Source organism: Aythya marila, assembly GCF_965140915.1.
Source record: "Aythya marila genome assembly, chromosome: 3".
NCBI classification, from domain to species: Eukaryota; Metazoa; Chordata; class Aves; order Anseriformes; family Anatidae; genus Aythya; species Aythya marila.
In genome coordinates this window covers 29,685,004-29,698,743 of record NC_139044.1, presented here as the reverse complement: position 1 = coordinate 29,698,743, position 13,740 = coordinate 29,685,004, and the positions used below count along the sequence as shown (strand labels likewise).

The 13,740-nt window shown below is 38.1% G+C and overlaps 1 protein-coding gene across 2 annotated transcripts in view; it reads right to left on the bottom strand.

Annotated features, from left to right (window-relative positions):
• Nucleotides 1-2,393: 2,393 nt before the first annotated feature.
• CNST (consortin, connexin sorting protein) overlaps nt 2,394-13,740 on the bottom strand; it is a 57,452-nt gene continuing 46,105 nt past the window's right edge. For both annotated transcript variants that reach the window (XM_082756770.1, XM_082756771.1), the window contains 2 exons: nt 11,382-11,517; nt 2,394-7,191 (listed from right to left, as the gene is read on the bottom strand). In XM_082756770.1, the coding sequence (XP_082612896.1) occupies nt 6,986-7,191; nt 11,382-11,517 (342 nt within the window). In that variant the 3' untranslated portion in view covers nt 2,394-6,985. The remainder of the gene's footprint in view (nt 7,192-11,381; nt 11,518-13,740) is intronic.

The following is a 13,740-nucleotide window of genomic DNA, read 5'->3' as shown; positions in this document are numbered from 1 at the left end:
CAGATAGCAAAAGACAAAAGAACTACAGACAGCTTGAGCCTCATTTCGTGATTACAGCAGTTGAAATTATGTGTTCCCAGGTGGTCTATTGATAGAATTTGTTCTAATACATGTAAACAGCAACCAGCTACCATGGGTATGATGATATCAAGCACTAGAAATACACTAGAACAGCATTTGGATGTATTGCTACATACCAGAAAGGAAATTCATCTCCTGAATCAATTTTATTCCTTACAATCATAACAGAACTTAGGAGAATATAAAAAAAAAAAAAAAATCTTGAAACAGAGTCCTCAAAGCTGTGTGAAGTTGAGGCTAATGTGAACAACAGGGTACTCATCTATCTTCCCTAATCCATGTTGTCCTAGTGGGCCCAGGACCAGGCAAGAGATCAGAAGGCAGGATTTATAAACTCTGATCCTGCGTCGTTTCTGTCTGCTACGTGACCTTGTACAGACCACTTAAATTCCTCCTAGGGAGTCCTGCAAAGAAGCCAGCGATATTTTAACCATTAGTCACTCTCTTCCCTGTCTTCGTTAAATTACAGTGCCTTTTGTTTTGTTTTGTTTCTATAAAATTATAAAATCTGGTTGAAAAAAAAAAAAAAAAACACCACTGGTAGATGTCATTATCCAAAATATTTTTCATCTTTTACCAATACATTTTTTGATTCTCTTTCAAAGGTCTTTATTAAGTTTTCTGAAGCCCTTTGCCTATAACATTTGTACATTCTGGAGAAGTTCCTCCCTTATTTACCAACTTGTACTTAAAGATTCAGATCTTTGAATTAGGAATGCCATTAGGAATTCTCAGTGTATAGTTTTTTTTTTTTCTTTGTACCTTTTTCAAATCTACCTTTACCTACTACTTGCAGTGGGACATTTTGGAGCAACACTGCTAACTTCTACAATGGTAGATGCTGACATTTTGTCTTACTAAAATTCACAGATCTTAAATGATTCAAACCTTTTGCTCTCTTTTCTCTGCCCTTTCTACAGTGTGCTGAACTCAGCTAGCACAGAAAAGTCATATCAAAATATCCTTGCTAATCCTGTAGCCTCACAGGGCTCTTGTTGCTCAACTTCTAGCACAGACCTGCTTTCACCGCCACTTGCGATGTAACAAAGACTTTCTCATGAAAGCCATGCTGAGGACAGCTGAACAAGTACCAACCAGCTGCTGGGGTGTGCTGCAGGAAATGCTGCAGGAAACACTGCATTGCCTCTGCTTCCATGGATTATCAATAGCAATTGTGAAATCAAGTAGTGTTGCAGCAAAACTGTGAAAAACAGTGACGTTTTCTCATTGCAGTACTAGGCACGTGGCACTTTCTGAAGAAAAACCGAAACATATAGTTCTCACTCTGAAAGCTGTTTTTGATAATGGCTTTAAAGATGATTAGTCTGGAAGCACAATAGTGGGGCTTAACTTCGTTTTCAAGGCTGTACGATGAAATAGGACACAACCATTAACTGCAACGTGACAAAAGTGTTACTGGAAAACTTCCCCAAGAGCCTAGCAAATGAGTCCTACATCGGGGCCTATTTTGGCTCAAAGATGACACTGCCAGGCAGTTTCTTGGCTGAAAGAAAATGCAGAGAGCTGACTGACCTACTATCATGTGAAGCTGGATTCAAGCTTGTTTTCAACAAAGTGCAGCTCAACAATTTTAGATTAATGGAGGACTTAGGTCTGATATTAGCTGTGCCTTTGAAACTTTGGGTGTGCTTCAGTACTGCCTTTTTTTCACTTTTAATTTTAGTCTGTTTGTCATTAACAGCAAGCTCAAGATGCCTAAGGGCAGAATCAGACCTTTGGCTGAAATTCCATGTTACAATTCTGTAACAGCTTAGCCATCGCAGAGCTACTCTTTAAAACAAAGCAGGCATCTACTCCCCATCATCACTTCCTTCATGCGATGAACACGATTCTTGTACAATGTTGGGTACAATGAACTCTAGGCTCTTATTAAGCCAGAGAATTACAATGCTATTTAATCCAAAATAATAAAAACCCATAAATAATAAAAAAGAGCTTCAAAGAAGCCATGTATAAAGATCATTATTGAAGCCATGTCTAAAGACATGATCTTTAGAGTTGGAGTTAAATGTCTCTTTAGAGACATGAAATACTTTAAGCTTCCTTAGGTAGCTGTATGAGATGTTATCTCAAGTTCCAATGAAATTACACACAAATCTCTTTTTCTTCTTATCCATTTACATTATTATATTTTTCCTCTTTTTTTTTTTTTTTTTTGGCTGTGAAGAACAGTTACAAAATATAAAACACAAAGATGACAAAACCAGAACAAGATTAACAAAACCAACTCATTTCATCTTAGGATTTCACTAGTTTTTCAGCCAGTCTGAGATCCTGGGTGGCCTCATTTGGTGGCTCTTGGGGGAAGAGCCAAGGCAGGGGGATGCTGCTAGACGCAGCGTTGGCACGCTCCTGTTCAAATTGGAGACATCTGGGTTGGGCTGGGCAGAGTTGAAGTTGATTTGGTTTTGTTCAGTTGAACTCAAAGAGCAGACCGGCCTGTGATCTCTAAGCAAGTGACCCACCCTAGGGTTTCTGAAACTTACCATCCAATACTTTCTTTTGGAGCAACACAGTAAGGAAACATTTCAGTACTTTAAACACAGTTGCCTAGAGAATTCATGCTCTGCGAGGAGGCTGGGTTTTCATTTAGCTATTAAAACAAAGAAAAACCAACCGACCAACCCACGAAACTTACATTACACTAAAAACCAAACCAAACCTCATGCATTTTATCCTCATTTACCCTTCTGGTTTGGGTTTGATCATAAAGTTCTCCTTGGTGATACTGCTGGTGATACTACTTGAACTTCACAGAACATCTCAGTGTTTTCTTAGAAATAACAGTACCCAAAAAGGTTCATATATTTTCTTTGGGACATCTTTTATTTTTATTTTTTTTTTGCTACAGTACTTAAATCACAAGCTTGGGTGATGGTTTCAAACAATTATTTACTCCTTTTGCTAAAAGTAGCTAAAGTTAAATTTGTTACAAATCGTTATTAATCCTTTTAGATGGTCTTGGTTTTACATTATGGTACAAAGTAGGCAAAGATATTTTCCTGGGAGGGTAGCATCCCCTTTGGTTGTTGAGTGGAATAGTGCCCAATCACACAAAAACTTGGACTTCCAACCTACTCTGCTCATTTGATGTTTCAAGCTTGCCCTTTCCTCCCAGAGAACTCTAACAAGAGTTTCCCCTTTGGTTAGGCTACTTCCCACTGTGTGAGACCAGTGCTACGCATTTTCCAAGCATGAGAGCAAAGATACTGGACGAATCTTAAAACACGGGCTGCGTCTAGATTATAAACTTTTCCTGGCGCATCTGGGCTGTGAAAACGCTTCCTTACTGACACTGCTTGAAAACGAGCCTGTGGTACAGCGTGGCTATGCTGCAGCACAGTGCTTTTCTTGGTGTGCTTCAAGGTATTTGGGGTGAGGGTGCTAATTATGTCATTAGAAAGCTCTTTTTGGCAGCTTATGCTGAATGGGCATGGAGAGTCTTGTTGGTTTTGCTCTATCATGAGAACCTCTCTACAGTAACGACACTCACTGAGTGAACTGGAAGGTGGGGTTTCTGGTAGAGTGCGGCAGGTGATTAAATGCCCACAACTTCCATCTTTGAAGGTGAGCTACCACCCTGACATCCCAGTCATCTCTTAAGATGCCAAGTACTGAACCATTCCCTGAATTTTCCTACTGGCTACAAATGTTTTTACACTGGCAAAATGTTTCCCTTACTGCCAAGCAGAACCATACAGACAGTGGCAGGGAAGGCAAGAGAGGAAATGAAAACTTACACACAAAGGGCTTTACAAATGCACAAAGGGAAGAAAAAGCCTTTTCTCCCCTCCTTGCTTCCTACTTCAGGCTTAGCTGCAGCTCAGCACTATTTTACCACAAAACCCTCAGACGAAGATAACTGTTCAAATCAACTTTCAGCTTGGATTTCCCTAAGATCCCAACCCCTCAGGCCGCCCAGGTGGCAGCAATGTCACCAGCAATCGAGAGGGTACAGAACACATGGGAAGGCCAACACAAAGCCAACCCGCACACTCTTTGGTGTTCAAACAAAGCACGTCTTTTGTGTTGGTAGCTGCAAATCTGATAACATAAAACAGACTATGCAAACTGCGTGTACCAGCAGGATTGTCAGGCGAAGGAAGAGTTAGTACTATCCGCTTCTTATAAAGGAATGCCAACAGAAATTAGATCCAGATTCAAGTCCTCAACTGCAACTGAGGAGTGAAGAGCTCAGATGAGGAGCTGGGCAGCCTGTGTGAGTGTGTTTCTTCTGCTCCCTCAAATCCTGAGACTCCTTGCAGGAGCGGTTCCTTGGCATAGGCCAGGAAGGCGGGAGACATGCTCCACGCTACAGCACCAGTGTAAGATAGCTGAGCTACACAGAACATCTGGGAACTCGTTTTTTTCTCAGGTGTGTGTCATAAAGTGGTGTGCTACCCCTTCATGGTCTTCTTGTAGGCAGTTCTGCTGATGTTAGTGAATCTTTGCACTGGGAATATAACACAAAGCTGCCATACCAGGATTTGGACTGTGGATTTTAAACTGAACTGCTTATTAAAAATTGCTTTGACTTTAAATAGATTTACAGTTTTAAATAAAATAATTATTTTAAAATAGTTCTAATTAAACAAACGTAGAAGATCTTCGATCCTCATATCTCATATATTTTTGAATAAATAGTTCTATATATACCTCTTGATCTTTTTGGTGATGAAGTGCACAAAAACAGATTTTTAAGCTGAAATCAACAGTTGTCTTTTAGGAACAAACTTAATATCCTGAAACACTCAATGCAAAGTTACAGAAATGCAAAATATATTTTAACTACACAATCACTATAAATACATATTTTAACCAAATGCATGCTTTTTAATTACTCTGAGTAAATTACCAAAAAAAAAAGAAGAAAATTAAGTTTTTCTTTAAAATAAAAACTAAATAAATACATAAACCGGAAATTAAAATAATACACTGAACCAGCCAGTAACACTTTAAAATACAAAAGCATCTCTCCCTTTCTCCCTTAGATTAGTCCAGCTTTATAATGCTCTGAGAATAACCAACAAAAAATATGCCAAACTACCATTCATAAGTTTCATTGTGAAAGCAAAAGTTTTCATTAATTTGGGTATTTTAGATCTGCTACTTTAATATAGAGCTGCACATGAGGCTTCCTAAGATATGGATAAACTAAGCCTCAGCAGTGAAAACTGAAAAAGAAATCATACATGCAGTTTATTCTAGGAAAAAAACATGATTTTAACTTTCACTTTAAAAACCCATTAAGTATAACAGTGCGTTAGGATCAATCAAGCTCACTAGAGGGACATCGGCTAGCAAATGGCAGAAAGCATGATTGTTTCATGTTATAACTCTGAGCAATACCGTAAAGATTTCACTTTGTGGTAGTTTACAAAATAATGTCCTAAACCTGAAGGAACTGCATCATACAACATTAATAAGCTGGAGATGGGAGTGGAGCGGAGTGAAGCAGACCCCTCAAAACTGCTGTTTCCTGAGGTGTGAAGGACTCCTTTCACACACCACCATCAGCATCATGCTCTGCGCGAGAACAGCTGCCACATTTTGACCATAGCGTGGGCCAAAGGCCTGTGTCACTAATTCTGACCTTTGCCGTCACGTCAGTGTTTCTCTCACATACCACACAGAAAGGGCTGAGCACCAGGTGATAGAAATACCCATTTAAAACAACTCTTTTACTGATTTAAAGCTGGTAAAAAAAGAGAGCAGATTTTACAATATAAGTCTCAGATCTGGAGGGCAAATAGATGCAAATGTGCTTTCTCTGCTGGAATGAGTGCCCTGGACTACCAACATACTGTGGATCTCAAGCAAGCCTCTGAATTTCTTCTTTTGTTGGATCAGTCCCACTGTATGTAAATGCTCACTCAATGAGAGAGGCTGCAGCCACACAGTTCAGTGATCCTGTGTGCTCCTCCGGGCTGCAGGAGAATCAGACATGAGCCCTAATTGCAATAAATATTCACAGACAAAGGCAAGGATCGTTATTCCCCGTTTACGGAGGAGAAACTGAGGCACAAAGTGATTACCGTAAGTCAGCGACATAGCTGGACAGAAAACCCAGTTAGCCCAACACCTACTACCAGGTCCTTTAAAACTGGCCAAAGCCACTCTACCATAACACGAATAATTTACTAAACATCTTGCTCCTGTTTCTGCGTTTAGTGAGACCGATGATTTCTTTTTTATCCTCCTACTTCTGAAACAGCCCACACAATACCGGGAGTAAAGTTCCAGGAAGTTTTGTGAAATCTGCCAGCAGATTTATCCCACTCATGATATTCACCATAAGCTATAATATACAGGGTCAGCCTGCTTTCACCAAATGAGGGCTCTGTGAATGCTGCTGCACTCTTCTCACTCCACCCAAATTATTACATGGCTCACCAGGAGAATTAAAATGGAGAAAAATAGTAAGACGTAGAAGAAAAATAATGTTTTCGTAAAACACAGACTTATTGCATGATAGCTGGAGGCAACACCTTTGCACAAACAGCTGTAAATCAAAGCTGTCCTTTAACTAAGCTTCCAGAGATTGCTTACACAAGGTGTGGCAATGAGAGAGTATATAGAAGACAGTTAATTTTCTTCTTTCTTCTTCACTTGCTCAAGTTATTGAAAAGCTGCTTGTCTAATCTTAAAAGGGTGAAGAGAATGACTTCTTATTCTCCCATACCACGCTGCTACAGCTTAAGATGTGAACATTTTGCCACCTGAATGCTAAACTAGGATTTTTCTCAATTTCTAAGTAAAAGTGTAAGTACATCATCACATACACCTGCAGGTGGCAAGTGTTACCAAGAACTTGAAATCACAGTTTTTGTTTCTACCAGTGATCAGTGGTAAGCTCTCAACGTGCTGTCTCTGCTCATTTCAACTAGGAGAAGGCTATCCAGTGTTTTAGTTCTTCCACACGCTGCAATATCTGGGTATAATAGAAATCCATGTTGGTTGCGAAATCTGCACACACCGGGGATTCCATGTCACCAAAGGTGCAGTACAGCGCAGTTCCTCCAATGCTAAGGAAAACAGTTGCTATGCACAGCAGGATCAGCAAAATACAGGAGCCACCAGCTACTTCATCTGGAAATAGAAGAGCAGAAAAGTTGTATAAAGAACCATACAGAGCAATAGGAACATTTGTGAGAAAACCTGAGATTTGTTTTGGAAACCATAAATAATTATACAGTGCCTTTCCTGCAACCTGTCCTTGACAGGATCATTTGTGGAGTCAGTCCGCATGGAAGTACAACAGTCTTAAATATGAGAATGTCAGAGAACCAAAGCCTTCCTTCATGGAAATATCTGAAATGAGATTAAAGCTTTGAAAATGCAACAATTGTAAACATTCTCCCTTCATTTGTACTGCCACTGACTGTGAGATGGTGAACTGCTCGTGTTTACTCTCACATTTTGACTAAAAGGATAGAGACAAAAACTTCAGGGTAAGCTATCGTCAAGGGTTAGTTACATCTCCATTATTCTGTGGTAACTCTTTGCATGACTGTTTATTCCCATAAAGAGGCTACAGATGTGCCGCTACACCCTCACAACCTCACTTATCCATGCTAAGCTGTTCACAAAAACAACATCTACATTTTCTGTCACACTGAAGAGGCTCTAAGAACATTTCTGAACTCCTTCCACCCTACCTCTGGGAGGAGAAACAGGAAAAATTCAAGGTGTTTTTTTTTTTTTTTTTAATCTGATTTAAAGTAATAATAATAAAAAGCAATTTTCCTTATGAATCACTAAGTCCTGGGAAAAAAAATGGAACCAAACAAAAGGAAAATACTGGAATTTCATTTAAAGCATGAATTGTTTCTAAATAATTTCAAGAAAAAGATGCAATAAGCTCCTTTTTGGGCAGTAAATGGATTTTCTTTTCAGCGTGTGGGAAACATCATGAAGCATTAAAATTCTGCTCAGTTTCTCCAGCAGACTGTACTGAAGTATTATGAAACTATGCCAGTATTGCAGAACAGAATTTGGCTTTACTTAAAATGATGGCAAAACAGTAACATATTAAAGGCTCTCACAGTCTGGAACACTTCACAAAAAATTAAAGAAGGGAAAAATGCGAGTTGTGTCTGAAATGACTCAAGAGTGCTAGAGTGCCTCAGCTATTAGGGACCACTTACACCAGATAGCCTTTTCTCACTCCAACTTTTTTAGGGCTGCAAAGAGCATTTGGGTGATCTCAGAGAGCTCTGATTGCAAAATACTTCTGTGGAACTCATCACCACATTAATGACACTAAAAGTTCAGTATCTCGATGCCTTTAAAATTATCTGGCACTTGATCAAGCTAGTCCTTTAGGACTAAAATATCACTAATTTATATGAGTATAGTGAGAATGACAAAAAGGTAGAGACTGGCAGAAAGGTAAGAAAGGGTTACAATGATATAAATTCATGAGATTCCTTGAGGGGCATGTGTGTGTAAGTGTATGTATGTATAAGCATTCATATACATATATATATATATATGTATATATAGTATAGGCACAGAGGCATGTATTTATAATTATGAAATTTAAAATTATAGCATTTCAGTAATATGCTGTAGGAATTGGCAACAGTGACAGCACAATATTTACTGAATAACCGAGTTCAGTGAATAGAGGAAAATTCCTGGAGTTAGAGATAACAAATAAAAAAAATAATATTTCAACAACTTAAAAGTTCATTGGTGAACCAGGAATGATAAATATTCATTTCATACAATTTAATCACAGTATGGGCACCAACCGTGTTACACCCAAGAAAAGCAGTCGCATACATTGGCAATGTTTATGGGTCAAATCAGATTGTTTCAGCTACCTGCTCTGACCTTCTGCACAACATGAGTCACATCATGTGAAAAAAAGTGTTTGGTTCATGAATTAAGCTACAACTTCTGATGTTGACAAACATAACTAATGCAATGAGTATCTGCTTATATATATACGTATATTGCATGTAAATACATGAAAAATACATGTAGCTACAGTTCATCTCGATTTACATATTTGAATTGACAATTGTCCTCAGAGGTTGTTTCAAGTGTTAACTGCATTGCTAAAAACTGAAGTAAAATTACTATGGCACTTACAAACTCTGCTCATGGGCAAGCAGCTCACTAAATAAGTAATGCATTAGTTAAAATCAAAAATGCTAGTCCTTATTCCAAGCAGTTTAGATGCAAGAATTAGACAAGGCAACAGACAGACCCAAAAAAGGGAAGGCAATGAGGCAACGTGGATCACAACACAAAGCATTAACACGGCCCACTAATAAAGCTTCAATTCTTTTTCCTTCTACACATCTTACTCTTGCATGTTAAAAGATTCTGGGGATACCAAAATAACAAGCTCATAAATTCCCACACTATATTAAAGAATATAGTGGGACGTACCTAGCAATCTCCTTCCAGGCAGAAAACGTGATGTTCACTCCAAAAGAGGCAACTAAGCAACTAATGGACTCACTTTATATATTATTTTAAGATTCTAACTGCTTGCTTGGTTGATTTCTGCTAAGCAATGTTACCTGATTTTTTTTTTTCCTTTCTGTATTTTTTCTCTACATAGTAATACCTACAAGACAATATCACTGGATAACTTTTTAGTAGTAATTCATACCAGTTTAATTCTGCAGTTAGTGTTATTTTTCCCTCTCCTTCCCCCAGTTCTCAATACGCTTTCACTTAGCTAATCATTAAGAGGACATGCTGAGCATTACAACACTCAGAGAGGAGAATTAATAAATGTTAATTTGGAGGAACAATAGAAACCAAAGGCATATGAAAACCATTATTTCTTGAGTCCCCACATGCTTAATTTTTAGACTCTTCTCTAGGTCTATTTGTTCCATTTTACTTCACAAAAAGCAGACAATGTTGTGTGTGTGAAATGAAACATCTTTCCATTACATCCAATGGCCAGTTTTCAACTTCTGGAGAACATCAGGCCTAAGAGGGATCTTTTCTACACTTGTTCCCAACCGTCCTATCAAGCAAATCTGAACATACCAGAGAAGGAACCTCCCATTATTGATCAAGCGTCTGCACTCCATTTAAGTTTAGCAGAACTGAAAGGCCTAAGAAAGGCTTCTACCAACCAAAGAAACTGCTTTCACCTCAAACACAACTTACACTGATTTAGGATGTTTGGAAATTCTGCAGTACCAATATTCACCCTCAGTACCCCAAAACAGCTTTCAGTCTCTCTCCTCCAGGGCATACCTAACTACTCTTAGTTTCAGAGTGGGAGGTATACTAGGAACAGTCAGCACTGGCTGGTGAAAACTGAGTCAAACTTCCTCTCCTGAAATCTGTAGTTACAGCAAGAAGAGCCAAGTCTGTCTACCTGTGCCACTAGCAATAACTATTACCCAACAATCTCCAAGGGGAGAAAAAATGTTTAATTGCTGCTTCATTACTATACATTCATTAGGACTTCTTTTGTTGGTTTAAGTGATCTTGGCAAATAAAAGTTGTATCTAGTCTCAAAGGACAAAATAATGAGATGTAATTCCTTCAAAGTACAAAAAGTGAGTTTTTGGGCTATGTTAAAAAACAAAAACAAACAAACAAACAAACAAAAACAAACCAAAAAAACCCCACAGACATTCACTTGCCTGTTCTGTTTAAAGACAGAATTTCTGCAGAAACCGGTATTTCAAGGCTTCTGGAGTAACAACAATAAATTATGCTAAAGAAAAGGATACCAACATAACATATTGTATTTCTTGTGAGGCTATTTAGCCCATCAAAAAGACAAGGCATTTTGCCAAATTCTAGCAAGTTTAGCTAGCAATTTCATACAGATGTTTAATTATAAAGCAGGATTAAAATCTAATGCTCTTCAATCCCATGGTCTAATAGAAAAGGCTGGGAAGCTATCTGTGGACAAAACACAGAAGACCTATTCCTTTTGTGTTCCTCTTTATCTACATGGATTAGGTTCAGGGAGAAAACCTACACCTACCGCCCCTAAGCACTAAGCATTCCTGAAAGGACATTACATGTCCCTCACAAATCATTCAGCTAGAAGAAAAAGCTGTGACTTAATTCCAAATGAGTTTAAAACAGAAACGTATCTGTTGTATCCTTCCTTCTTCTGTATTCTTGATAACCAAACCTGCTATAAAATAAGCTTTGATCAAGCACCTTCAACTTTTACTTGACTAAGTTTTAAAAAGCCAAAGTACTATATAAAACGAACATCCACTTTGCTCTCGTGAACAAAAAGATCATCACATGCATGCCATGAATTAACAGCGTTAAAATACCTTGATCAAAAGTGTCGTCCATTTCTTGGAATCGGACTCTTCTCTTTGTTTGCCTTTGCTGGACTTGAGCAATTGCTTTTCCTTCCCTGTCATCTCTTTTCTTCAGTATGGACACTAATCCTTCTGCTGGGGCAATCTATCAGGAAAGATTATCAAAATCATTTGAAAGTGATTGGTACAACGTGAGAAATCCAAGCATGAAATCTATGTAACAAAAGCTTTAAGGAGTAAGTGAGACAAAGAGATAAATGGTTTCCACACCACATTTCTTAAACATTACAGCACTTGTGAAAAACCCTTATTGAATGCATTTGTTTCTTAATATGCAGGATAGCTTCAGCATCGTTCTGCTGTGTAGTAGCTGAGTAAGATGACAATTCGTGTCTTTAATCGCAATCAAAGTTAACATGCATTGTTTGGATCGTACTGAGTATTCATTGCATCAGCTCCTTTCTAAACTCGTATTAGTAAATCACATGGGTTGGGGCTGTAGTGAGAAGGCTTCCAGTCAAAAACACTATCGTCAAGGACAATAAGAGGTCAATGACATTGCTGCTGCCTCTCCAAAGACATAATCCTGCAGAGACTATAAAAATACTCACTGCGAGATTAATTTTTCAGTGTTGTGATTGGTTGCCTAGGGGAGACGACAAGCCAGAGTGGGGACAAAAAAAAAGAGAAAACACCAGGGGAAAAAGAAGTCTTCTTGCTTCTGGATAGATGAGAGCTCCGCACTGTAATAAGCTCTCAGGATAAAGTAGGAGTTCAAAAACAATTCCTACAAGTTGATCACCCAAACAACTTGCACAGTGATACGTTCAACAAGTCACTTTTCTTTCCTTTCCTTTCCTTTCCTGTATCATTTGACTTAGCTGCAATATATTTTGAATACTTTTCTTCCTACAAAGCCATGTTAGGATGTTAGACTACCCAGCACTTTGTAATTTCCTAGTGACTACAGAAAATAAAGAAGGAGAAATATGAGAAGCAGAATGCATAATGGAGATGTGAGAATGCTGTCATGAAATGGTGCTGAGCCAAATGGATGGGCACTAATCAGCATAGGTGTTTGACTATTGAAACAGGTCGCAACAGTTTCAATCTTCCCCAGCAATATTTTCATCAGTTAAAAACCACAAAACACACACCTTTGTAAAATTATCTCCATCAAGAAAATATTTTTTCTTAATTACATATCAGAAAATGTTTTTGCTTGTTATGGCAAATTTACCATGCACATAGATCCTACCATTTAAAAGCATCAACCAGTTTTCTGAAGTCACAGAAAAGAGGAGAGAAAACACTTGGAGTTGAAAGAGTAAAGTAGGGGACAGCATTAATACAAACAAAGGTACCCAGAACAGGTGCAGCACTTTACACATTACATTCAGCTATACCATTTACCTTCAATTTCTGCCAACCATGGATGCAATTACACAAAAGAAAAGATCTTCAATGAAGTGGTACTTGGGTGAGAAGGATGCAGGAACATTGTACATCTTAGTTTATACACATTGAAAGTGGATGTGACTGTATTTGTAGGATACATTACTTGGATGTATTATATCAAAAAAAAAAACTAGAATTGCCAGAGCAGCAGTATATATGTGAAACTAGATAGGAAGAGTCACCTGATTAAACCCTGCACCTGGCTTTCAGGATCATATGCCAAATGTGATAACCCACTGGCAGAATGTGCTTTAGAAAACTCACAGGGTTCAAGAACATGCTGATATTTCACAGGTGTAACAATCTACGTGCTAACGGTAACGTTCAGTGAAACTACGTGTAAGACTCACTGCTTGTGGGCTTTTAAATTCTCTTCTCTTTAAAGCAGCTGGCATTTTTCTTTCATTACTTTAACAAGAACTTTAGCTGCTTGAAGTTGTTATAAATATAACAGCTTAAGCAATGAAGAAAATCTATGGATGATACTAAGGTTTGATACAAATATTACCTAAGTATTACCTAAGAAAAACAGATACATACAAATCCTGTTCCTTAGCTCTGTAGTCACCATGCTCTTTTTTTTTTTTTTTGTTTAAATCTTGAGATCATCTTTACCTGAAAAAGTCTTATCCATTTCTTCATAAATTTGAGTAGCCCCTTCTAAAACCTGCCTTGTTGATCAGCAATAACCTTTGTTAAACTGAAAGGTAATCTGTATAAATTTGTGCTACAGATGAGAAAATATCACATTTGCAACTTGATTTTGCAGCTCACTTGAGACATGACCCCCAATAGCTATAATTTTCACAAAAACAAAGTGAAAAAACAGACTACTTTCCAGACAACATAGCTGCAGACAACTGCCTGCCAACCACCCCATGATCTAACTAAATTGGAAGACCATGCATAA